This window comes from Silurus meridionalis, chromosome 19 (genome assembly GCF_014805685.1).
Source record: "Silurus meridionalis isolate SWU-2019-XX chromosome 19, ASM1480568v1, whole genome shotgun sequence".
Lineage (NCBI taxonomy): Eukaryota > Metazoa > Chordata > Actinopteri > Siluriformes > Siluridae > Silurus > Silurus meridionalis.
The window spans coordinates 17,059,273-17,086,772 of record NC_060902.1 but is presented as its reverse complement, the minus strand read 5'-3'; the positions used below and the strand labels follow the sequence as shown (position 1 = coordinate 17,086,772).

The 27,500-nt window shown below is 41.9% G+C and overlaps 1 protein-coding gene across 1 annotated transcript in view; it reads right to left on the bottom strand.

The window, feature by feature from the left end:
- sema3fb (sema domain, immunoglobulin domain (Ig), short basic domain, secreted, (semaphorin) 3Fb) overlaps window positions 1-27,500 on the bottom strand; it is a 57,961-nt gene that overhangs the window by 25,230 nt on the left and 5,231 nt on the right. The window contains 1 exon segment of the mRNA XM_046875748.1: window positions 26,960-27,121. Within this exon segment, the coding sequence (XP_046731704.1) occupies window positions 26,960-27,083 (124 nt within the window). The 5' untranslated portion in view covers window positions 27,084-27,121.

Below are 27,500 nucleotides of genomic sequence, written 5' to 3'. Positions count from 1 at the left end.
GACCCCTGAGGGATAATCCCAGATTAATCCAGATCTCCAGACTGACCTGCTGTCAGTAGACACAGTGTAGTTTTCATGACATACATTTATATATATATATATATATATATATATATATATATATATATATATATATATATATATATATATATATTTTTTTTTTTTTAAACCAAAGAAACCTGAGGGCCTCTGAGGTGGACATGGTGGAAACACAAACTCAAGAACATATTCAAGCCACATATTAATATTTCAAGGCCACAACTTATCACTTCTCACACACATTATTTTCAACATCAGATTTAAGAGTCTAATGAATTTTGATCTCTGTCTCGTTCACGCTAAGCCAAAGTGTATACGCAGTGGTGTTAAGTATTCGAGTAAATGTACTTCTTTACTGTACTTATATCATTTTTTGTCTACTTTATTTTATTTGTTTATTGAATACTAATTGAACTAAATACTACTTTGTGACACGATACTTTCATTTTACTTGTTAATTGAAGATCCCTTTTCGAAAGTCTGCTTTACTACTTTGCCTTTTTTGACCGACTTGTTTTATCTGTGCTTCATTCTGACATGTTGAAAAAGCTGTTGTGTTGATTTTTGGTTAATACAGTGTTGAGGCGTTTTTTGGCTTTTCTCAGACATGTGTCTTGTGCATCTTTGAGCCTTCGTTCAATATGAGTCAAATACTGTTAAAAGTACTGTTCAAATCAGATACTCCAATACTTTTACTCAAGTCATATTGGAATTGATGACTTTTAACGTGTAATAAAGTTTTTAAAAAGTTATCTATACTTATCTATTGTTTTGTTCCGACTACGAGCTCGTAAGTTCTTACGTTTATGTTTCTACGTTCATGTCTGACCTGCAAATCCATATCTCATGCAGACGTGTGACCAAAAAGAAGTTCCAAGCTGATTTAAAAGAGCATCAGATCAGTTTGAATTAATGTCACTGCATACAAGAATGCAGCTATAAACAACATTTTAAGAAACGTTTTAATATTTTAATGAGCTTAATGTCACATCCTGTTGCAGACCGTATTCGCTGCAGGTCTATGGAGAAATCTCACATGCTGAAAGTGTGGCATGAGAGGCTTCTTGAAGGGTAATGTCAAGCAGAACATGAACCATCTAATTACAAGGACATTTGAATGTAAATAAACATAAAACATAAAAAAAGAAATCCAACCTTAACACATCTGTAAGGTGGAAGGAGTAGTAGCTCATTGGTTTAGATTAAATACTTCTAATTAAAAGGTCGTTAGTTCAAATATCACCACCACGAAGCTGCTACTGCTGGGCCCTTGAGCAAGGCCCTTAACACTCAACTGCTCAGTTGTATGAATGAAATAACTCGTACTGGATAAGGGGGCCTGCCAAATGTAAACTTAAATTGTAATAAAAAACACTGCAGGATGTTGAGCGATTGGCAAAAATCAACTCTGTTCATCGCGCTGCCCTGTCAGCGTCATATTCACGCGATTCTGAGTGACTTCCTTTCCATAATCCCACAGGTTTCCTCCCTCAGAGTCGATGAGGATTAAACACCAGCGTGTTTATCCCCGTCACAAACACTCTATAATTGTGTGACTTTGACGTCCGAGAAGTTCGGCGTCCTTGAAAAATTTGCAGGAAGTAATTCGGCAGCGTTACCTTAGCAGGATGATGGCAATACATCACGTTTAACAAGCGCACAATAGCCTCCGCAAATAAACGATGAGGACGAGGGGGAAGCGTGAGACGCGAGGGACAGCCGAGTCAGAAACTGGGACAGGGAACGGGAGGAGCTGCAGAGTTTTATTGAGGACACAGAGGTGAACTTTCGGAGGTCAGCTGGTTTTCCTGTCCGCTTTACAACACTCGGATGCATCCTGTGACCTCCCCGGGGGGGGGCAGACATGCGGTACAGGTACGGCAGCGCCTGAGAGTCGGAGCGCTGAGTTACTTACACACCGATATATTATTTTAAACAATAATCTCCTTATCATAATCAAATAGTCATGATAGGGGTAGGTTTTCAACAACAGCTATGAATAGTCATGAATGTCAACAGTTAGGATCCAAACTTGGAGGTCTCAGGCAAGTTCCTGCTCCGTTATGCTCCTGATAAACATCTTAGACCACTCATTATATTTAGTAAATAATGGATATGAAATTAATCCCATTTTCTTCAGGGTTCAACTGATTTACTGCTGTATAAGAAGCCGGAATGTGACCTGCACTGACCGGGAGCAAGAGAAAGCTCTCAGCGTCCTCACCAGGAATGCTAGGTTATCACTCCTGCAGCCTGGAGGTCACGACACGGTCCGAGTGGCCGAAAGATTGTTATGCCACTTCCTGTTTGGTAGCCATTGTGTGCTCGGGCACGGTCTTTCTCAGGAAAACCACAGCATCAGCTTTTCCTCTCATCCTTGTAGGCGGCAAACTTTGTATCCACGGCATTCTTTCATTCTATCCAGACAGAGCTGAAATGCACCGTTAGCCGTTATCAGGGAGGAGCCAGGTGCTAACCAATGTCCGACCCGGATTCCCAGACCCGAACAGGAAGAAGGTGAGATTACTGGTTTTGTTTTGTTTTTTTTTTCCCACGCTTGTGTCAACAGGGTCATCCATCCGATCATATTTTCCCCCTCGAGTCGCTTTCAGGAGCCACTCATCTGTAAGGAAGGCGATTAGCCGCTAACAAATGGGCGACCTCGTCAACACCGCCGCACTCCCATGGGAAAGAAACGCGTGCCTGGTGTTAACCCTTAATCTGCTCGGGCTTCCCGAGGGGGTTAACTAGCTTTAATAAGTTGGTGTTAACTAGTATCTTACGTCGTTTCTGTCAGAGAAGCAACAGAAGGTTGGGTAAACATACTAGGCTCCAGATTAGCACTTACTGTATAGGGTTGATGTTTTAGCGGTCTAATATCTCATGTGCATCCCGTCTTCCACATCTCGTCTCGTCTCGTTTTTCTTACTTTGTAGCATGCATGGTGGAATCCCTAACTTCCTCAGACAAATGATTTGAACCCTCTCAAGCCAGCAAAGTAATCGAATAAACAGAAGCCACAAACACTACTGTCACCTTTAACCTTCACAAAACATGATCTGGGGCCCAAGAAGCAACAGAAGCTACACTGCACTGGAGGCTTTATCTCTAATCGTGCTTGGATGGTGTTAGCTTTAAAGTGCTTATTCACCCAAACCTCTTAATGAGGAAATGAACTCCACAACACCCCTGGAGCAACAGGAGAGAAATCAAGATGAGAAACGTGACAAGCCCCTCACCCACCTGGGGTTTTGTTTTTTTTATTTAAATATAACAAACATTCCCTGTAGAAACCTAGAGAAAAGAAGAGAAGAGAAGAAGAGAAGAGAAGAGAAGAAGAGAAGAGAAGAGAAGAGAAGAGAAGAGAAGAGAAGGTATCTTAGGCCACCAAGCTAATTTTACTTGCTGTTCGTGATGTGTTATCTTCTGACCACGGCAAAGACAAGCGTCAGAGCAAGAACGAGGATAATCATCAGCATGGGAAGAAAAGTCTGACTATATCTGGTGTCTGAACTCAGACAGTGTGTCCCCAAAACATGGGACAGACCAAAGAGGAGCATGACACCAGGCACCAACATAAAAATGTTTTATGGTCATGGGGTGAAAAATTTCAAAGTATCAGCAAGAGGAGATGAGGCAGTACTGACATTACTGACAAGAAAATCCCACTAGGCATAAGCTAGATAAATCTCACACAAAGCAAAAATAAACAAAAGTAAACTCTGCAGAACCAGCAAAAGGGGCCTTATCTGAGGAACCAACACCTGTACCCTTCTCTGAGGAACCACCACAAATAGCCCTCTCTCAGGAACCACTTCAAATAGCCTTCTCTGCAGAACCATCACCGGTTTTCTTATCTGCAGAACCAGCACAAGTAGGCTTCTTTGCAGAACCATCACCTCTATTTTTTTCCATCACCTGTTCCCTTCTCACCTTAACCATCATCTGTTCCCTTCTGTGCAAAACCATCACCTGTTCCATTATATGCAGAACCACCAAGAGTAGCCCTTTCTGCAGAACGACCACATGGACCCTTCTTTGATCCAACACAAGTACTCTTCAATCTTCTGTGCAGAATCAAATGTAAAGAAGGTGAAGTCGGACCTACTCCAGCTATTTTTACCTTTTACTAAAAGTCCAGTGTGTGGGAACAAGTCAATGGGTTTTGGTGTGTTTTGTGTGCAACTTCTTCTGGTTAGGGTGAGGAGGAGGGTTTGGATCTGGTCCAGCTTCACCCTCTGAAATTTGGTTTCTGCAGCAAAGACTCAAAGTGACTGCAATTAGTTGCAAAAACATAATTTTTGAGGTTTTGCAACAGGACAGTAAGCAGTTGTAGGCGAAGGTCAAATATTGTAAACAATTCCATGCTACAGTCAACACACAGATGTCGATCCACATCTGCATGAAAGGTCACTAACAGTCGAATGCTTGCTTGATCTCCACAATTGTGGCCTCAAAGTTTCTAGGAGGCTAAAATGCTAACTCCAGGTCACTTTCCTTAGACACAGCATGTACACTTGGTCTGCAATCAGTCTTTTCACGGCCTTCCATTAACACTCGACGCGTGTTTGTGCACGTGTGTGAGATGAGGTCATGCAGTGGAGCTTTGAAGCCTTGGGTTTGAAGCTCACTTCTAAAGAATGAGACGCATTAATCGAACATGGAGGTATAGAATGTTAGATTTGCGCTGCAATTAGTGAGTTCAGTCGGTTAGGTTTTATGTTATCTTAAGAAATACGAGATCCAGGAGCGTTTCGACTCAACACCGGGCCTCAGATCGGTGCCATTCGTCAGCACTTGGTGTTTAAAGAAACAGGTGATTCACACACCAGGAAAGGACGTGATTTTCATTGTTGTTTATGCTGCAACATGGGGTTTTTGTTTGTTTTTTACTATGCATGGATGCAATTTATTGTCTCTGGACTTGAGTGTTCATCAAATTGATTATTCAGCGGGGAGCAGTGAAGTGGCTCTCAGCTCTTGTCTTCGCCGCTGAATCAATAAAACACACCCAGCTGGCCTCATTCTGCCTATTACCTCTCTGTTTGTGCTCCATAAACACACTCTCTTAAGTGATTCTCTTGAGAGGCTCGTTTTTAATGATGATCAACACCAGGACGGGATAGCTTATCGTATGGCTTAGTGTGTAGCTTAGTGTAGCTGTCCAGTCGAGAAAATCCAGTTCTATGACTGGAAATTTGGCGAGAACCTTTTCAAAAAACGTTTTCAAGCCATGAGTTAACCACTTGAGTCTCAGTGCTTAGATAAGTTCACTATATAAAGCATGTTTCCCACAAACCTGGTATCACCTGAACAGCAGTAGATGATTACAAAGCTTCTGCTTGATGTTCCATCCATTTATATACTTCTATCTGACTTAATCTCAGCCTCTCTGCACGTATCTCAACCTTCAAGTTCTGTATTTCAGGAAGGGATTTAAATCTATTATCTATATTAACATTTGTTTGGTAACGTGCAAGACAGAGGACGGACCCCGCTCCTTCGGTGGTCTTCCTTCCATCCCCGACGCCACAAGCTGCTCTTCTTAGTCACTTTGAGAAGTCCGTCATAGAGTTATCTTTGCCGTTATCGTAGCTACGCTTATCGGACGGCAGTGATTAGACGACCGGGAGGCACTCAGACGCTCGTTCTTCAGTCGCACTCACTTAACAAGAGCGTCTGATAGATAACGAGTCTCCATCAGTGAAAATAAAGCCCCAGATAACAAGACATTACCCAGAGTACTCTGAAACGCTATCGTAGCACGCGGAATACAAACGCCAGACAGACACGGAGACGAATGGAAGCTGCGTACAAATCGATCTCTGACACATGCACGGCGTTGGAAAGCTCTCAGGATGGCGTTTAAGGGCATGCTTATAGAGGATAGAAAGGTTTTATTGATCTCCAAGGGTGAGTAATGGGGTAAAAGAATTCGAGGTCGCAGGGCTCAGAACTGGGACAAACCATCGTCCGTGTCCAATAAACAATAACAATTTCGACTTCAAGCAAGTTCATTGATCAGGAGCATGAACACAGCAGGTCACACAAATCCCAGGGTGTTTAGCAATGGTTGAAAATATTCTCTTTTCCCCAGAGCCATGTGTCCAACTCAGACCACTCGATACGCTCGAACGTAGCAGGCCCTCCGAGCACAACCGAGCCAAGAGGACTCAGGGAGTCTGAGAGTCGAGTTCAAATGTCGCGCTTTCTTCCAAATCCATCAGGAATCCCCCTGCTGAGAGAGCAGCACTGAAAAAAGGGAATCAGCTGGATTTCTTTGGCTTTGCATGTTATATCCAAATCATATACACACAATGTTCTCGGAGGATTCTCCGTTTTTCTTATAAAAGAAAAAAATATATACATTTTGCCAGTTCTTTTTTGTAGGTTTGAACTTCTTTAAGTGTAAAATTTGAACATCTTCGTTTCGCTTCGGAAATTCGTTTTAAGATTTGAAAACACAATGGCAAAAAGTTACAGGTCTGAAATATAGATGTTTTAGTGCTCTACTAGTGTTGCTTTCTACAGTGCTGCTAAATCCAGAATGACTATTTCTGATAAAATGTCTATTTTATAAGGCTTTGCCTTTGTTGTTAGCAATCCATGGCTAGCTAACAGCCAAAGTTAGTAAATTAAAACTGATTCAACAATTTCATAAACCAATTATTTATATGTATCATTTTGAATTGACTTAACTTTACTCTGTGAACCCTGTGGAATATTAGGACACCAGCCAAGCCATATTTCTCTTCCTATGTGTACTCCCAAATGCACTTAAGAGTTCATTGGCCTTGTTCTGCACAGGCCATAGGTGAGATCGGATGAGTGCCATTCGTCTTTCTAAACATCTGCAGAGATTAGATTGGTCCCATAACTCCTCAGCAAGTCCACTGACACCCCCATCCTCCACCATCTCTCCATCCAGAACTACGTGGCTTCATTTGAATTCATCTTATAGGTCTTGCAGTTTCCATGGAATGCTTTCTGATCCTTTCTTTTCTTTTCTTTTCTTTTCTTTTCTTTTCTTTTCTTTTCTTCAAATATGACTTCTAATGGTTGTCCTAGAGGAACATCTCAAGTCCTACATTCCTCCAGGTCTCACTGTATGTGTTTAATGTTATTAAAACGTTTTAAAAGTCAAAATATGCCTTCGCGCACATGGATTTGATGGACAAGTTAGCAAGTTCACTATACTCCACAAGCTTTCCCCAAAGAACTTAATGCAAAACCTTGTCAAAGACGATTCCCAGGAGGTTATACATGATTATAAAGCTACAATTTCTTAAAGGATACACTGACACCTTGAGGAAGAGTGAAAGTCAATCAACAAGAACTGTAACTCCTGTGCTTTTATTTTACTCGTTTTACATCATATACTGTACACTTCTTCTTTTAGCACTATAGAAAAATTTTATACAGAACCTACAAAAGTTGTTTTCTCTTCCATAAAAGCTTCCAAAACATCTGTAAAAAAAAAAAAAAAAAGCCTTAAATTCTTTGAAGAATTCTTCCATCTGAACTTTCATAAAGACAATTTAGGATCATTAGGTTGTACCAATAATGGGACACTCAAAACACCTTCAGAAAGTCCTGAGTGGTCCTTCAGGGTGTAGCCCCCATGCAGAGCATTACTGTGGACCCTACAACAGAAGGTTTCTTTATTATGGAATGAATAGCAAAGAACCCTCAAGGATTCCATATGATTTCTCACTCATAAATGGCTCCAAAATATCTTTTTGAAAGCCATAAGTAGTCCTTTAGTTTGTACCCTCAAGGAAACTCTTTCAAACATAAGTGTCAAACATAGAACCTTATAGCCAATGGGTTTTCTTGCATTAAAGGTTCTAAGTAGCTTGATAAATCCTAGCTTGAGGAATCCTTGTTAGTTTTTTCTAAACGGCCCAAGTTTTAAACATGGCTCCCAACCCTACGCTGAACACAGCAGTTCTTCTACAGAATACTACACCCACAAACACACACAGACAAAGCTCTATTTTCACAATCTCAACGCCTTTTTAGCAAGTCTGTGATGTTATTTGAGCAAACTCAGCATCAAGTCTCCATGTTCGGCTTCCTCTCAATCCCCTGCCGTGCTGCTGGACCATAGAAAGCTTCTCTAATAGAATCAGTCTTTCTCCTCTGCTGTCTCTGCACAGACTGACATTAATCCCCTGAGCCGTGGGGGTGAACTCTGGGGCAAGAGCGAGTCCTGCCTTATACAAAACCATGCGCACATGTCCTGCACACTCTTGGGCTCGGAGGCAAGTTTATTGTTTCCACGTATAAGCTCCTACCATAAGGTTCAAAAATAATAAACAAACAATTCCTCATTTTGAACACGTTCACATTCATACATTTTGTACAAAGTTTCCATATTTCGATTTATGAGGCATAAAGTGGCAACAAAACCTCCTACAACAACATTCAATGTTTAGCAGTTAAGCAGAGCAGCGAAAGAGGACTGAACACACCAGTGTGGAAACTTCTCACCAGGTTGAAGAATGTCATGCTGGTGTGCTCTTGCCTTCGGTTAGTCTTCTCAAACATTACAAGAAAAAAAAAAAGATAAACAACAAAGATGTCTGTTTGATCAGGGCGATAATCTTCTCCACCCTTGGGCTAGTTTATTAAAAATCTCTGTCCTGGGAACCTGTTGGGGCTCGCTCCATTGGGGTTTGATTGACAGCTACGCCATCCAATCATATTTGACTGACAGGATAGACATCCTAATCTGTGACCTTGTGGTTGACCTCTGAACCAGACCTGTCAGTCTTACTGGGCTTGTGATGTGGAAAACGTTTAGACGCTGTGTTCCCTTTCAGAGAGTGACTAGTAGAAGTTTCAAACAGTAACACCTTTAGAATTTATGGAGGTGGGAGGAAACCTGAGATCCAGGAGCAAACCCTGGAAGCAGAGGTTCTGCTTTTCCAAAATGGCAAAAGTGTCCACCATTCCACACCCCCGTAACGTCAAAATTGTATGATGTTTATTCCACCTACAATTTGTTTTTAAGCTTCCAACCGAATTTGTAGGAAAGTGAACAAAACATCTTTCTAGATTTGATTCCAAAAATTGGAGTGTCACGTCATGTAAAAGCACCCAAACTGTACAAACACTTTTAAACCCCCATTAGGATTCAGCAGTGGGTAAAATACACTCCTTTCCTCATCAACTGATGCCAAGATCTCTGTATCAGAGTCTCCGGTCACGCTTCGGAAAGATCAACTTAAGGGGAACCTCTTTCTTTCTCACTCTTTTGTGGCTTTTCCAGGTTTGGAGAACGAAGCATAAAATGGGCGGAACAGCGTCCATTGAGAGCGTCCCCTTGTTCGCCGGATGAGATTAATAGACTTCCGTGGACTTCCCACCCGATGCCAAGTGCACACAAAGCCCCCACGCCGGAGAGTTAGCGATTAATATGCCGTGTTATTGTTGGCCATGTTCGTGCGGCCAAATACCGAGAGGCTCATAAATGGCCGCAGATATACAGTCAGTCCAATAAAACGCAGAAGCAGCTTCAAAATTAAGGGAATTCCCGAGACGATTACACACACATTACAGAAATGTGAAAGGATTAGCAACGGGCTCTGGGGACAAACACGAAGGACACAAAATCGCTAAAAATCCGGATGCAAGATTGTCATGGACACTCTTTGGAAAGGTTTGTGCTTCCATCCCATAATCAGTCCCATAATTCTGTTTGTCATGTCTGAATAATATACAGCACAACATATATACATACGAAAGACCCTGAATTAGCGCGTCTTGCCTATTTACAGTTTCAAATTTAGAATAATTATTTCGTTGAACATTTTGGTACAAAAACTCTGCTACTAAAACAAGAGAGATACTAGCTAATGTTAGCTTGCCAATAAATAAATAAGCTAGCTAGTTAGCTTCACAGCATGCTAAAATCCTTTTTATAAAAGACAGCAATGTAAAGCACATGGTATTTAATAAAAATCATTATGAAGAGAATATATCAATTCTTCTTCTTCTTTTGGCTGCTCCTGTTATGGTTTATGTGCATAGCATTTAAAACATTTAGTCAGAATTTTCTGAATTTTCTTTCCACTGTTCTAGGAAGATGTTCTACTGGATTGTGTGGAGATTTGTGTCATTCAGCTCTAAGGGTGTTAGTTAAGTCAGGTACTGATGTAGTTGAGAAGGTGAGGAGGCCTGGGGTGCAGTCAGCGTTCTCATTCATCAGATTTTGGGTCTCCTAGTTCAAGGGAAGTGAAATTTTCACACTACGGCATCCTGGCATACAGCTGGAAAAACCGGGTGTCCCAATACTTTTGGACACATCTTGTAAAGTATTGTCTGGGCTCAAAACATAAAAAAACCCTTTGGTTTCACTATAAACTATAAACTCGATATGATTGTTTGGATCAATTTTCTCAGTAAATCTGGCGGACTGATCGCATCTCTGTGTTGAAAAACTCTCCGAGCCGTTTCATCTCCTGCACTTATCATGATGGTGAAACTAAAAAGTGTTTCCTGACAAGAGCGTAAACAAGGCGTGTTCGTCCCTCGTCGCGCGTGAGAAGCCGCTGAGGGTTCGGCCTGTGAAGCGGCGAATCGGCAAAGCTGCGTGCGATCCGCTCTGATCTTTACACGCCAGTCCTCGCCACTTCCACCTTCAACCACTTTATCTTGATGGAATCGAAGCTTCTGGATCTTCGCACACATGAGGAACACGGTAATCTGATCTGGGGCTCGGCCAGAGATCCACGCGCCTGGTTTGTTGTGCAGAATTTCGGTAAGGAGATAAGCGACAGGTAGAGGGGGGTGTGGTGGCTGGGGGGGGCGGATTCGCCTTTCAAGCTAAACACCCGGGTTGCTCGAGTAATCATGAAAATATGAAGATATACAACCGCCAAATGCCTTCAGTGGGTGTGTATGTGTGTGTGTGTGTGTGTGTGTGTGTGTGTGTGTGTGTGTGTGTGGGGGGTAGCACTGAAGGGAAGCTTAATACATTTCTGTAACATTTAATGCAGTTATCAGTCAATCAAAACAATACTTGTACAGTAAATGCAGGAACATAGGTTCTCTCCTTCACACACACACACACACACACACACACACACACACACACACACACACACACACAGTGAGTGATTTAGGATTGCTATTAAAGGTGAAACCTTGTTTCAGTGGAAGTCACACACAGTGAAACTCTAGAAGCACATTTCGAAATTATGCACATTTCAGCAAAACAAGGCTCGGAGGACAGTATGTGTGTGTGTGTGTGTGTGTGTGTGTGTGTGTGTGTGTGTGTGTGTTGCCAACACGGAGCTGATGCTAGCGGCAGGTCAGGAGGAGGGAGACGGATTAGCTGTGAGCGTGCAGACAACTACAGGAAACGTTCAGCGTTTATACCGAGGAACACACAGCTATGGGAACACAGACACACAGACACACACACACACACACACACACACACACACATATTATTTAAGTTGTCAGTGCAAAGGAGACTAAATATGGAACAGAACGCTTAAAAAGAATCACATACTAATCCTACTGTCAGGTGCATTTTGAAATCGTGAACAGAACGGGCTTTCAGTAGACAAGTCCATCACTTTAATTAGCATTAGCATGAGCTCTAGGTTTAGCGAAACATTCACAGTTTGAATACTGAATCTTTTATTTCTTTGTGACCCCGTTGTGACCCTATTGGACTGCCACATGCCTGTGTGTCCTGACACTTTTTCTCCTTATATAGAAATCTGGTTGAAACTATATAAAATCACCACATTTATAATGGTTTATGTGTCCAGACATAAAGAAAAAAACATATATTTTTACGGTATATAAATTGTTTTTTTATATTACTCAGACTAATAAAGGAGTGCACGCAGATCTGGCAGCGTTTGGCTCGACCGGATTTGGCTGCACTACGGGACTCGAATCTGGATCGACCGCACCGCTCAGCTCCAGTTTCAGAGTCTCGGGCCGAGGCGAGAGAGCGAGAGTCAGGCGCTCAGACGAATTCTCGCAGGAAGATAAGCTGAGGAATATTTTCCGCTGTAAAAATGTTTGAACGTGAATAAAGCGTCAGAGAGAAGATTTCTGTTTCGGATTTCAGCTCACGATCTTCATTAGACCTCAATACGGCCACCAGAAACCATCGAACGGTTTCCATTGCATTGTTTTCACCTCCATATTTTCCCCCTCAAAGGGTTCGACACCGTTAGATCTTTTTTCCTGGCAGACAGGAACGAGGTCGGAGCGGACGGGAGGAAGGTGTCGGATTTGGCTGGTGTGCAAACAAACTTTTAATGAAATGTCATAAAAAGAAGTCCAGAATCGACCCGGGTACCGAAGTTACTCAGAGCAGTGTCGGATTTTCCTAAAAGAATAAACGACAGCCTGGGGATCCGCTTTACATGAATTCACCTGGCAGGAGAAATACACAATCCGGTGGAGGTTTAACAATTTTCGGGTTCTGGGGTCCGGAACTTTCCATCATATTCAGAGCCAAATTCCTTATTTTTTTGGAATATAACTTTCTAGTTATTTGTAACACATTGTGGTTGCTATAGTAACAGCTCGCTCACAACGGTGAGAAATCATAAATGAAAAATAATCAAATCATAAAGCGCATGGTGGTGGTGTTCACAAAACTGAGGATCTGGACCACACCACTTCACAATTCCCAATTTCTTCTAAAAGCTGCTTCATTGTGTTTCTCTTGAACCTCGCACCCTTCGCAGAACATCTTTTAGAAGCGGTTCCTAAGTGAAAGAACTTTTGAGGAACCTCTGATCTACACGTCCTCCTCAGATCTACAATCTGTTTGCCTTACACAATGTATGACTGAGCTTTGTGTGAAACTTCAAACTGCAAAGATCTCAAATCCACACAGCACTCACACACTTGCTGACTTCACACACACACACACACACACACACACACACACACACACTTTACCGCACCACTCAGCTCTGATTAGCAAAGACTGAAACAGAAACAGCTCGTTCTGTGACTCTGAGTCAAGCGGTGTTGTAAAAAGTCGGCGTGTTTGGAGCCAGAGTCTGTTTTACACAATCACCAACTTGCATCCAAACACAGCGCCAGAGTCCCCCAGGGCACAAGCAGAACCTCCATTTATTGTGACAGACAAACTGAAAACATCTCGACGAGGAAACGGATCCCTCTGTCCACTGCAACACGCAGAGAATTAGTGCTGGAGTGAACTACAACACAACACTACATAACACAACACTGCACTACACTATAACACAACACTACAATACAGCACTACACTATAACAATACTACACAACACAACACTACACTAGAGCACTACATTAAACCATTACAGCACTACAACACTACAATACAGAACTACACCATAACAATACTACACAGCACTACAACACAACACTACAATACAGAACTACACTATAACAATACTACACAACACTACAACACTACACTAGAGCACTGCAACACAACACAACACTACAATACAGAACTACACTGTAACAATACTACACAACACTACCACACTAAAACACAACACTACATTAAACCATTACAGCACTACAACACAACACTACAAAACTACAACACAATTAGGGCTGCAACAACTAATCGATAAAATCTGTAATAATTGCTAATGGGATTCGTTGTGCTGTTATGAATGCTGTTATCGATTATTTGGTCTGCTCAGGTTACGTGTTCTGGATGAAGGTGAAACATCAGCAGGTAAGCAGAAACTCTATAATCCTCATCATGTGAAAATGGTGTAGTTTAATGAAAAACTTCAGGACAGTCGCACTGGACAGCAGCAGTAAACAATTACATTTTTACTCCCTGGTGTGGTTTTTCAATAAACGATCATGCATCTGTACACCAATGTGTTTTTTTATAAAGTCTGTTAGTTTGCTGCGTTTCTCCGTTCCGTTATGCTTTTTATAGCATTTGTCTACACACACACACACACACACACACACACACACACACACACACACACACACACACACTTAAAAGATCAAGAGCACAAGTCTCTTTATTCCAGTTCATTCTCCTGCACACGACTGTGAAATGTGACGTCACTGGCGTGCTGTGAGCTTTCTGTTTCTCATGCAGCCCCAATGGTGTGGGCGTGTCTTTGTGTATTATGTTATATCTGCGTGTATGTGCGTTTGTGTGTGTGTGTGTGTGTGTGTGTGTGTGTGTGTGTGTGTTTACATACAAGGCTTAGAGTCCTGCTGAGCTCTCTAGGATGCTAAAGCTTCATGAATGAAAAAACCTTTAAAGCCCCCAGGGGGAATGAGCATGAACTCTAATGAATGGGAGGCTGCTGTGTGTGTGTGTGTGTGTGTGAGAGAGAGAGATACTGATAGAGAGAGTGAATGAATGGATGACTGAATGAAAGAGAATCAACCTACACACTCTTTTCACCGTCTAAGTGACACGGACGTCAAGTAAAAACGGACGTCAAGTAAAAGTAGACGTCAAGTAAAAACAAAAGCGAAAGTGAGTGTTTGCTCTGTGTGGTGAGGGTGTGGTGTGGGCACTTGAAAGGATGCGTGGAGGAGAAGGCGTTCCCCCAGATGCAGGGGGGGCCAGGCAGGGGGGCAAGGAGTGGGCAGGAGGACTGGCATCGACTCTCAGAGAGCCCCTGAACAATCACCACCCACTCGACTAACAGCTGAATGAGCATCAGCCAGAGATAAAGGCATCAAAGGGACTTGATGAAGAAAAGAAGGAGGAGGAAGAGACAGGGGTGAAGAAGAAGAAGAAGAAGAGGAGGAGGAGGAGAAGGAGGAGGAGGAGATGGTTAAAGAGGAGGAAGAAGAAGAGAAGGAGGTTGAGTGGACAGGGCCCAGTGGCACTCCAGAACACACTCTGTCCAGTTCTCCACATAAAAATCTGAAAGGGGACGACTGATTACTGACCACTTCAGAGACGAGATGAAACAGGGGACGAGAGACCGAAGAGGACAGAAGGAATGAAAAGAATTTCATTTGCATTCGTATTTAACAAACTACACTTGGCAGGCAAAAGTATTGGGACACCTGACTTCCCCAGCCATGTTTGAGGGACATTCTTGTGAAAAGCGCTACATCACAGGACACAGAGCTACATAACACAACACAGAGCTACATAACACAACACAGAGCTACATAACACAACACAGAGCTACACAACACAACACAGAGCTACATAACACAACACAGAGCTACATCACAGGACACAGAACTACATAACACAACACAGAGCTACATAACACAACACAGAGCTACATAACACAACACAGAGCTACATAACACAACACAGAGCTACATAACAGAACACAGAGCTACATCACATGACACAGAGCTACATAACACAACACAGAGCTACATAACACAACACAGAGCTCCACACAGAGCTACATAGCAGAACACAGAGCTACACAACACAACACAAAACTACATAACAGAACACAGAGCTACATCACAAAGTAAAAAAAAAAGAACTATAAACAGGAGTGTACTTGTAAATATGAACACAATTTTGTAATGCATGTAAACAGTATAATAAGATATAATATAACATGGATATAATAATATAATGATATAATATAATATATATATTGTATTTCATATGAAATGAAATGCTGTGGAATTCTCTCCTGGTGAGATTCGACAGGCCGAATCTTTAGTGTTTTTAAATCCATGAAGACACATGGGTTGGAGCAGAAGATCTGCTATAGAGCTCTGACCCCTTTGGAATGACTGTGAACACTGAGTGCCCCCCAGGCCTCCTCACTTCACCTGCATCACTACCTGACTTCACTTACAGCTTGAATGTGGCTGAATGAATCTTCACAAAAAAAATTGGTCACGAAAAATGTCTAATAGTTTTTTTTTCTTTGTTAAAATAGGAAAAAAAGTCATTCTATTAATAATAGTAAGATGAAGAAGAGGATGGAGAAGATGTGAATGTGAGCCTCAGCATATAAACGTTTAAGCAAAAAAACGCATCCTGCCCCAAATTCATTCTGATTCTATGATGCAACACCCTGCAATGCTATAACACAGTGAACGTTTAGCACACACACACACACACACACACACACACACACACACATATATATATATATATATATATACTGTATGTACACAAACACACATACACACACACACACACATTCTGTACACACAAATATACACATATACACCAACACACTAACACATAGTGTACACACAAATGCACACAAACACACAAATAAGGAAAGAAAAGGAAAGAGATGTGATGTACTAGCCACGTGTTCACCATAACATTCTTCATATAGCACTCGGATGCAAATGTCTGCAAAAACTCCATAAATCCTGGTAGAACTTCCCATCTGGTTCTCCACACACACACTCTCACACACACACACACACACACTCACACACACACACACACACACACACACACACACACACACCAAATGACAAATGCAGGCCACCCAAGTGTCTTCAGCTCCACTGAGAGCTTCAAGCTTGGATGCGTTCACTCAATGCAGCGCTGCTTCCTTTTCAGAGAAACTTCCGTTTGTCCCACTGAGAACTTCGTCCACAGGTCAGAACACATGTGCTCAGCCACACATGCCCAGTAGTAAGTGCGCCCCTGACCAACACATTGATATATGGTTCTTCTCCTCACTCTTACCACAACTTAAAAAGGAAGGAAACCTTCTTTGGTATAATCTGGACCTGGAGCCTTCTGGAGCCTATTGAAGCCTCCTCAACATCTTCACCTTAGTTCCTGATGCTCTTGTAGATGAATGATGACTAATCCCTGACACACACCCCAAAAATGAAGCAGAAAGCCTTTTAAAGAAGAGTGAAGGAATGAATATGGAATAAGATGTTCAGAATGAAGTGTAGACCATTTCCCAGGATACAGTTATTAAGGAATTCTCTGTCAATGTGGGCCTGGATTTGGAGGCGAGTGTAAGTGTGTGTGTATGTGTGTGTGTGTGTGTGTGTGTGTGTGTGTGTGTGTGTGCGTGTGTGTGTGTTAACGGGATAATGAGGCATTCCGTCCACTCTGGTGGTGAGTGTGGTACACTAGTGATAAACCGTAATCCGGAAAACACACACTTACACACACACACACACACACACACACACACACACACACACACACACACAAATACACCGGTCATAACTGGAAACCAGGCACATTGATTAAATGTGTGTAAGTTATTAGCAAACAAGAAAACCAGAAGTTAAAATCAGAGAGAATCCAAAACCACATCCTACAGCGGGCTCGCTTTACTCCACACACACACACACACACACACACACACACACACACACACACACACACACACACTTCCCACTCAATTCATAGTATTTGGGAACTGCATTACAAACCTATTACATTTAATACACGTTATGCTCAGAGCTATTGGGCTTTTAAGCTTTTGCCCATAAGAGGCATTAATCCAACATCCAGGGAAGGAGTCTCCAGTGTCTAGACTTTATAACACGTGAGAACGGGGACCAAATTTTTTCATGAACTTTCTACAGCATTTAATGTAAGTATAAATAGATAAAAAGTACATGTTAAGAAAAAAGCCAGACTGCTAAAATGTCAAAGAAATAAAACCTGTGTTTATTTATTTGTTTATTTAAATATTAAATTATAATTCATAATTTTAATTGTAAATGTACATCATTTTTGTCCATTTAGGAGGTAAGAAATGCAAACCGTAAAATTGGTTAGCGTTTTTATTAACGTTGTTTAATATTAACATTCCTGAAAATCAGCATTAAATGTTTTACTATTTTTTATAAAATGTCTGCATAGTTTGATTAAAATAATTAAAATATATACAAATAAAATAGAAAAGATCAAATGAATGCAATACACTTTTTCTATTTTATTGGTTAAATTGAGTTATCGATCAAATCAGCACAAATTAAATTGATTTAATAAAATTTTATTAACTGAAGAATTTAATTACATAGTTTACATTTGTTAGACCCCATTCAGGTAAAACAGATGGTTATGTGTTTTTTATATTTAATATCACATTTTCTAAAGATGTTCTAATTAACTGTTCTACTGATTTTACTATACTTTATGACTTTATTATAAATGTCTGCATTTAAGAAACCAACAAGATAATAACAATTTATACGTTCATTCCTTTATTCATTCACATCCTCGATATGTGGAATTCTCAGGATTTTCTTCTTTTAAGAGAAACTATTTAGGCTGTACATAAACGCAAAAATATCTATTTCGCTAGAATGTCGTGAAAAAGTTGGCGATGGCAGGAAGCGGCAGTGATTTTGCATAAGCGCAATACAAATCGTGTTTACGGGACGAATCGAGTAGCCACAGTGACACTGTGCTCAAAGTGCGAGGCGGAGACTAAACTAATTTCCGGTCCGCCACTTAAAATGTGTTCCACAAGTTCCAAAATCGAGGATTGCGTTTTTTGCACACGTGCACCAAAGTCCTGTACCAAAAAGGTTTGGTACGAATACGTGTAGTGTGACACCCCTAATCATTGGAATGGTGATTAGAAAAGGTTAATATTGTGCTAATGATGTGAAAGATGAAGGATTTTCCACGCTTCCCACCCAGAAGCCCACCACCTCGGAGCTTGCAAAAAGAGCCAAATCTACTCACAATGAAAGAAAGGTAGCAGGCGATAAAAGCCCTCCATTAGCATCCACCCACATCCAGCTGCATTAGCATGACCATGGCTGGACCTTCTACATTCATTTCCCCATAGCTAACGAAAACCCACGGGCCGTCCCCTGTGTGAGCACAAACTTCCAGACTTTCGGTGTAACGGGATCCATTCCCCAGCATCGTCGCTGCTTCATCATGAAGCAGAGTCATCCGAGCAGGAGCTTTATCCCCTCCCTTGGCGTGCTAATGTATCCTCCTGTACAGAATACACACTGAGCTCTTTGTGCTCAGACGATTGATAATCGCTTAAACATGACCAACACTGGTGTCCTGAAACGTACGGCAGGACCCCGAGTGTGAGACAAGTGAAAGACAGGAGTTCATTTTCTCTTCTTGTGTCTGCCTCACTTTCCAGACCCTGCACCTAAAACATACTCATCTCAGAGAAAGTGTGAACCATCATTTAGAGATCTCTTAAACATTAGCAGGATTGAAGATTTGAGATCAGGAGGATCCACTCAGGGTTCCCATCAAACAGGATTCCTCAACCTGGACAACAGCAAACCACAGAACCTTTAATACTCCACAAACCAAATTAAAAAGTCATTCATCTCCACCATGAATCTTGGGAAACCTTTAATCGGTGAATGTCTCAAGTCCATCAAACACACTCATTCACACCAACAGGCAATTGAACAAAAGCAATCCAGCTTCCAATTTGAAAGGTAGAAGCAAACTCGGAGGAACTCGAGTAAACCCACACAGAGACATTTAGACCATGTGAAAGTCCATGTAGACGGCAACCTGAGCTCTGGAACCTAAACCAGCAAACGATATAATCATTAACTGACCTCCGGTGATATTTTTCTGTCAGTGTTACAGTTAAATACATTCATCTGGATTATGTTTTAAAGAAATCGGCTCTCATATACTGCAGATTCAAAAGAATCGATTTAGGGGGCCAAGCACCTGGGTGAACACTTCATAAAATCCAAGCCTGAGAGAAAGGAGACGTTTAGCGTATGTCATTTAGTGTGTACGAGGTGGCTCTGTTTACTAGAAAGCACTTTGTTTACACACCAAAATAGTCCCCCTTGTGCATAATAAGCCGACATAAAAAAAAATTACGAGTGTGTTATATTTAGTGTCGGCAAAGTACACAAACCCTGTAGTAAACTTTCACTTAAGCAAAAGTACAAAAGTTTTTGACTTCAAATGAACTTAATTATCCGAAGTATTATGATTTATTATAACTATAATGTTCCTGTTTTCATTTTTATCACAAGATTCTTTACTTAATCACCTCAGTTTATGTGTAAAGACTCTGATGTGACTCTCAGCACACTGATCTATTAATAGAATGATATTAAAACTCAAACACTGATTGATTTCTATTTGATTGATTTCATGAACTCAAAACCTTCTTTACAACTACTTTAATAAAACGTGTAAATGAGGTCACGTGTGTTGTGGTGAGTTCGAGTCTGGAGTTTCTTCATCATTTATTCCTCTGTAAATGTTCTGCTTGATGTTGAACTGTATGTTGGTGATCATACACCGAGCACCAATCAGAACGCGTGTAAAACAGAGCGTGTGCTCGACCCTGATTGGTGACTTTTATCCTCATGAATAAAAAGGAACGACTGATTTCACTAAAAGTAGTAAAAAGTAGGATATTTGACATTGAAATGTAGTGAAGTTACAGTAAAATCACCTCAAATGGAAACACTTCAGTAAAGTACGGATAAAGAAAAAATATCTCTATATTTGCTAGTATGTGACAAATTAGGGTTGAGAAAACTAATAGCTAATGACAAAAATATTTTTTAAGTCTAAGTATAAAATTAAGAAATTAGGACCCAACAGGGCTCTCCGGCAAACTATAGCGCGTCCTGTTTTCTATTGCGTAACAGGACACAACGGGAATGTCTCATTTTCTGTGTGTGAGCCAAAGTCGTGTCTTTATGACCCACATCTCTAATCCAAATAACTTTCCTTTTTCATCATCCTTGCACCTAAAGAGCTCAAAATCACCCACTTGCTCCAAAGTAATGAGCATCGTTTGCCTAAGAGATCTCCTGAAAAATCAATCATTATAGCCTAAATAATGTGTCAATGGATCTCGAACTTTCTGACGGACAGACCACAAGCTGTACGGGTGGGAAAACACACCTCATCCACCCTCACCCTCAGCACTGGAGCTCCCCAGGGTTGTGTTCTGAGCCCCCTGCTGTACTCACTGTACACACATGACTGTGTGGCCACTTCCAACTCCACAACCATCATCAAGTTTGCTGACGACACCGTTGTGGTGGGCCTGATCTCCAACAACGACGAGACGGCCTACCTACAGGAAGTTAAAAACCTGGAGAGATGGTGCCAGGAGAACAACCTTCTCCTGAACGTCAGCAAGACTAAGGAGTTGATCGTGGACTTCAGCACGAAGCAGGAGCGGTCATACCAACCGCTAAACATCTGCGGGACTCCAGTGGAAAGAGTGGACAGTTTCCGGTACCTGGGTGTTCACATCACACAGGACCTGTCTTGGTCCTGTCACATCAACACCCTGGTGAAGAAGGCCCGGCAGCGTCTGTACCATCTGAGACGCTTAAGGGACTTTAAACTACCCTCTCAGGTGCTTAAGACTTTTTACACCTGCACCATCGAGAGCGTTCTGACGGGTAGCATCACTTCCTGGTTCGGGAACAGCACCATGCAGGACAGACGAGCCCTCCAGAGGGTGGTGCGTTCAGCCGAACGTACCATCCACACCGAGCTCCCTGACCTGCAGGACATCTACAGCACACGGTGCAGGACCAGAGCCAGGAAAATTGTGAAGGACCTCAGCCATCCCAACAATGGACTCTTTTCTCTGTTGCGTTCGGGGAAACGCTTCCGCTCCCTGAAGGCGAACACAGAGAGAATGAGGAGGAGCTTCTTCCCGCAGGCCATTCGGAGTTTAAACCAGGAAACACCCAGGATCTAAAAACTGGCCCACTCTCTCCATCATCACCATTTTTTCCCCTGCACAACCACACTTTTCGTGCTACGGCACATTATACACTGGACTTGCACAGCACAGTGCACTTTACATTCCATCTCTTTTTCATATTTTCTTTTTCATTTTCTTTTTCATATTTATTTCATATTTTTTTATATTCTCTTTTCTTATACCACACCATCCTCAAGACAAGGACACTTTACACCACACCTCACTGCACACGGACACTCATGGTCAATCATAACTTGTTTACTGTTGTTTACTGGCTAACTGCACACTGCCATAAACATAAACATTTTCTGTGTACATTTTCAGTGTATGTGTATATATATGTATATGTATGTGTATATATATGTATATGTATGTGTATATATGTGTATATGTATATGTACGTATATATACATATATATTTATATATATTTATATATCTCTACATCTTATTTATCTGCCTTCTTTCTTATTATATTTTTCTTTAAATTTTGTTATTATATTTATATTTTTTATATTTTCTATTCTCCTTTTTTACCCTATTTTATTCCCTCATGCCGGACCGTCGTCAAAAGCATTTCACTGCATGTCGTACCCTGTATGTATGTGTTTGTGACAAATAAAATTTGATTTGATTTGATTTGATTTGATGAACAGAAATAAAAGAGCCTGATAATGTCACAGGTTCTGAGCTAAATAGCGAATCTGTTTACTCATTAAACTCCAACACACAACCCAAAAAACCCTTCAGAACAGTGCCTGGAACCCTGGGGGGGTGAGATCAGTGGACCATCACAGCCTTTCTCAGAACTGGAAGGTAGTTAGCGTAGTTAGAATTAGCATAACTAGGAGATAGAATGCTTTTAAGATGAGGGCAAGGTCATGCAGTGCAGAGAGAGATGTTTAAATCAGCTACTGATCAGTCAGCTTTTAGCATAGACTCAGCTAGTCACTGCCTGAAGGTATCGCAGCACTGAGACATGGTGTGGGATGATGAAACAGCCAGGATTTGGGATGAAAGGTGAATCGTTTCTCATATACGACCAGTGAAAACAATTTGGTCGACCTGGAATTCCAGGATTCCCAGGATTCATCCAAATCTCAATCTATATAATGGACTATTAGGGTAAATTCTGCATTTCTGACAGTAATGTGAGTATTTTTGTTTTTTAACGTGAGTATTTTTCCAATGATTTGTGAAAGTTTCCTGTCTGGAAGCTGCAGGTACGACACTCGACACACTCCTGCATCTCAGAAAATCAGCCCTGACATTCCGAAAATTCCAAACTAGGTTTTTTTGGCTTCTGAGTAAATTAAAATGACCAGCGTGGATTAGCACTGAAAGAACGATCGCGCCGGATTAAAACAAACGTCGCCACTGAGCTGCTCCTGGGAACCAGGATTCGGCTTCGAGTCACAATCCAATAAAACGATCCTTTTTTCCCCCCTTTTTTTCTATTTTAATCAGCATTACAAGCCTCGCTATGGGAAGCTGTAATCTGCAGGGCGGAGAGGGAAAAATCTATTGTCATTTCAAAAACCGGCTTTTAACCCCCTGAGGTAGCCTCAGATGTTCGGATGCTTTTTGTTCCTCCGTGTAATTCGCATGGAATTGACTTTGTATTACAAAAAAAAAAAAGACAAATCAGCAAATGGAAGTATGTGGAATATATTTAGGTTTATTTGGTATTTCCTGTCATGAGTTTATTATAAACCATGTTCAGAGTCCTTCCCTCTGGCAGGCTGATCAAAACAATCACTGGTAGACTCCGAAATATTTTCCCAGCAGCCATAACCCATAACCCTTAACCTAAATATATACTGGACTTTTTATTACTACATGATCTCCATTACCTCTACTGTGCAATATCATAGCCATCTGCAAAACTTTCTCTAAGCTTTGTTACTGGACAATCACATTCTCTTACGGGTCAATGTGTACTGTATTCTATGTGCGGTCATCTGTATATTATAATTTCGTATACATGCGTTTTGTTACCGGACTTCCTCGTGTCTCCCCCCCTCCAGGACAATCACTATTAACAACATCCCAGAGCCGGAATCCAAACCTAAAGATTTACAAGAACACCCTCCCAAAGCCTCAGCTTGGCTTCAGAGGCCGGATTTAATGATTAGCCCAGCATAAACATGAGGGGAAAGGGTCAGAGCCCCCCAGAGAGCGGCTGGCGACTGCGCTAGCTCTGCGGACATATACGTGTGTATGCCGTGAAAGCTGGAACCGATTCTCCATGCTGCCTCGCGTTACATCCTGATGTCTGCACCACCAAGTGACTGCGGGTCGCTTACAAGCGTGTTGATTTGTACAAGCGTGCCACGTCGCTCAGGTTTTATGGAGCCCGTGTGTCAACCAATGTGAACTCACAAACTGATGAATCTTTCCCAGTGAACTCCCGAATAAAACAACTGATCCGACTCATGCTACTGTTTTGCGAGTTTGGAGTTTGCAGCTATGTATAAAACCAGGCCTCGTTTAGGGAACCCGTATTAGCTTTTAAGTGTTTCTGCAAACAGCAAAGATCTAGTGATGGGAAGAGCAATCATTTATATGTGTATATATAACTGTGTGGAGGTCCCGTGATAAAAGAACGACCGAGTCAGACTGTTTGATTGTTTGGAGTCTAGTAGAAATCTAATGAATCACCCTTTAACACGACTCATTTTTGTGAATCACATTAAAGATCATTGAGCTGTAAACGACAAGGAAGAACTCTTGGCCCTTCCTGAACGAACCTGTGCAATACCATAGATGCTGCAATATGAATAAGATCCAACACACCAGTTCGGAACTTGTATCTTATTGCATTTCAAAACAGATTTGTCATCAGATCCATCATTCTGGACTAAATGAGATCGTCGCACGCTCCGCAGCTGTCTTTGATTGAAGTCGTCTGCTCAGGACCTTTCGAACCCCCTGCCCGCACCCCCCCTCCACCCCAGGGAAGGATTTTGACGAGCTGCAACACGAGGGGAAGGAAGTTGCAAAGCTCAAAGAACAATTAAGGTGTTCCTGATTAACTCTCTGAGCGCGGCGTCTCTGCTGCACCGGGAAGCTGAGGGTCTGTCACGTGAAGGGGTCGTGCCTCCTGATCCCACCGACAGAGCGAGCCAATCGATTCGGGAAGCGGTATCGCCTGCTCGGCCTGGTTCGCCTCGTATTACACCCAGTACCAGGATCACCAGAAGGTCTCTCTCTCTCTCTCTCTCTCTCTCTCTCTCTCTCTCTCTCTCTCTCTCACTGGGAAAACGCAAAAACAAATCTGACACAAAACTAACAGCTTAGTTTATATATAAATGTACATATATACAGTATATATATGTGTTTGAGCAGAAAGAATTTGGTCGGACGTAAAAGACTTTTGCCAGGACACGAGCGCTTCGGAAAGAAAAACAAGCGTCCGTGATTAAACTGCGGCCAGTCAGAAATTACAGCTCATCAACCTTTAACGATTGATTGCGAGTTAATTAGCGCAGGATGAGGTGCAGGTGCTGTCCGTTCACGAAGTTTGCGCTCGCTTTTCTAAATCAGCAGGAAATAAAAAGACATCTGAAGAGACCCCATGCTAAAAATACACTCCTGTAGATCTGCTGGTTTATTGCCAGATTTCACCCTAACCTGCAGATATACCTCATGGACAAGTCGAGAAGAAACTGTGAACTCGGGTTCCGTACATACAACTGGTTCAAGGTCATTCAGTGAGTCATAAACCCACAGTAAAATACTGTTAATGAACTCATCCCTCCATCATCAACATTTACACCACACAATGCAACTGCAATCCAGCATTGTGGTTGATCTCTCACGCACACACAAAAAGATGAGCAAACTCCTTGTGCTAAGTCTAAACCGAGCCCAAAGAACAAATATTTTATTGGGTAATTCTCTAAATAACTACTAATGTTGCAACCAAAAACGCTGCAGTTCCGAACACACAGTCTAAAGCGCAGCTACCAAAAATGCTGTGACATGAAATGTTGTAACCGATGCTGCAATACAGAACACAGCAGTCTGAAATGTCTCTATAATAATAATGCTGTAACCAACAAAACGCTGCAATCTAAAAAAAAAGTTGCAATGCGACGCATTACAGTCTGAAGCCCTGCAACCCAAAAATGCTGTAACCAGAAAACCCGTAATCAGAAATGCTGCAACCCAAAACTTTGCGATAAGAAACACAAGGCGTTTTTGATTTACTGCAGTCAAGTTTCAAGGAGAAATAATTTCTCAGTAAGTCCACTTGAACACTTTAAAACACTCGGACTGGACTTTTGTTCTGTCATCACCTCCCCAAAGTACCGATGAGAAGACCTCACCAGGGATCCATTAAAACGGAGTAAATGCTGCATATGTGAAAGCATCCTCACTCACACCGCTGTACATCAGTGTCGCCCTTCCTGAGCTGTTTATTCAATAAACCCCAATTTCACTTCTGTGCTTCAGGGAGCAGAAACTCAGGTGTGTGTATCGATCAGCAGGAGAGAGAGAGAGGAGAAAAGAGCAATGCGGTGGAAATCCACCACAGGGTGGAAACGAGTCGATTGTGCAGGAAAAGGCTTTGGAACGGAAAACGTCTTGATTAAGACTGGAATAATGGAGCGTGATGATGAACTGGAGTGTGAGGAAAGGGCTAGGAGAGGGTCCAGACTTCTCCCTCTGCTGCTCGACCTAATCACGGCGCTGATCAGCTTTGCGATCCGCTTCACTGCTCTAAACAATTTCGAGCGTCCAAAATCCGTCAAGTTCCCCCGAGACAGGACGGACTAATCAAGGGGAAAGTTTCACAGCGAGCAGAGCTTTATGGATCTCGCATTGAGCTGACCTGGCGTAATAACCCCAGCAAACAGGAGCGCCTGGGGGGTGAGGAGTTTCGGAAATTATTGCCCGTGAAAAGAAAATATGTGAGTGCAATACATGGATCCATTCGAACGACTCAAACTTCTGCACTTTGTCAATGTTCAGATGTTTGGTGGTGGTTTCCTTTCGCCAGTGGTTTTAATTATTCCGCAGCTGGTCGGGAAAAACGACGTGTGCCAAGTCGGTAAACATTAAGATTTAATATCTTTATCTTTACTACCGTATTCTATACCATTCATAACAAAGTGAGTCTCTGACAAGAGCAATATCACTTTTCATTACAATCCCCATAAAGATCTACCAGGGGTTTCTCTTCATCAAACACACACAAGGACACAAAAGCACAAGCCACAGTGAAGCAGGAAGCAGGAGCGGATTACAGACGCGACCGAAGGAAGAACAGCATCCGTCTCTTACCTTTAAACGACAGGTAGACCCGAGGGGCAGAGAGGGTTTCGTTGGCCGAGCTCGGAATCAACATCGAGGGAAGAACGAGAAGAATCCGGAACCACCGGAACCATCGGAACCTGTCTGAGAACATCGTGCACCAGCTTGAAGTCCAGAAACGTCTGGAAAATTCTGGAGGAAAAGAAAAAGATGTTTGTATCAAATAAAAGTGATTTACAATTGTAGAGTGGTACATACTGCAGATTTGACCATTACCCCCCCAACACACACACACACACACACACACACACACACACACACACACACACACACACACACACACACACACACACACACACACGTGCGCACACACATGCTCACATGCACACACACACACACACACACACACACACACACACACACACACATGCACACACACACACACACATTCTTTCCTGTTCATTTCCTGGATGTGCAGGACATCAAATTGAAACTAAAATCATATACATTTGTGTCCAAAACTAAAAATCAGGCCTTGTGGAGCAGAACTATAAACCGAAACAGAAGACAC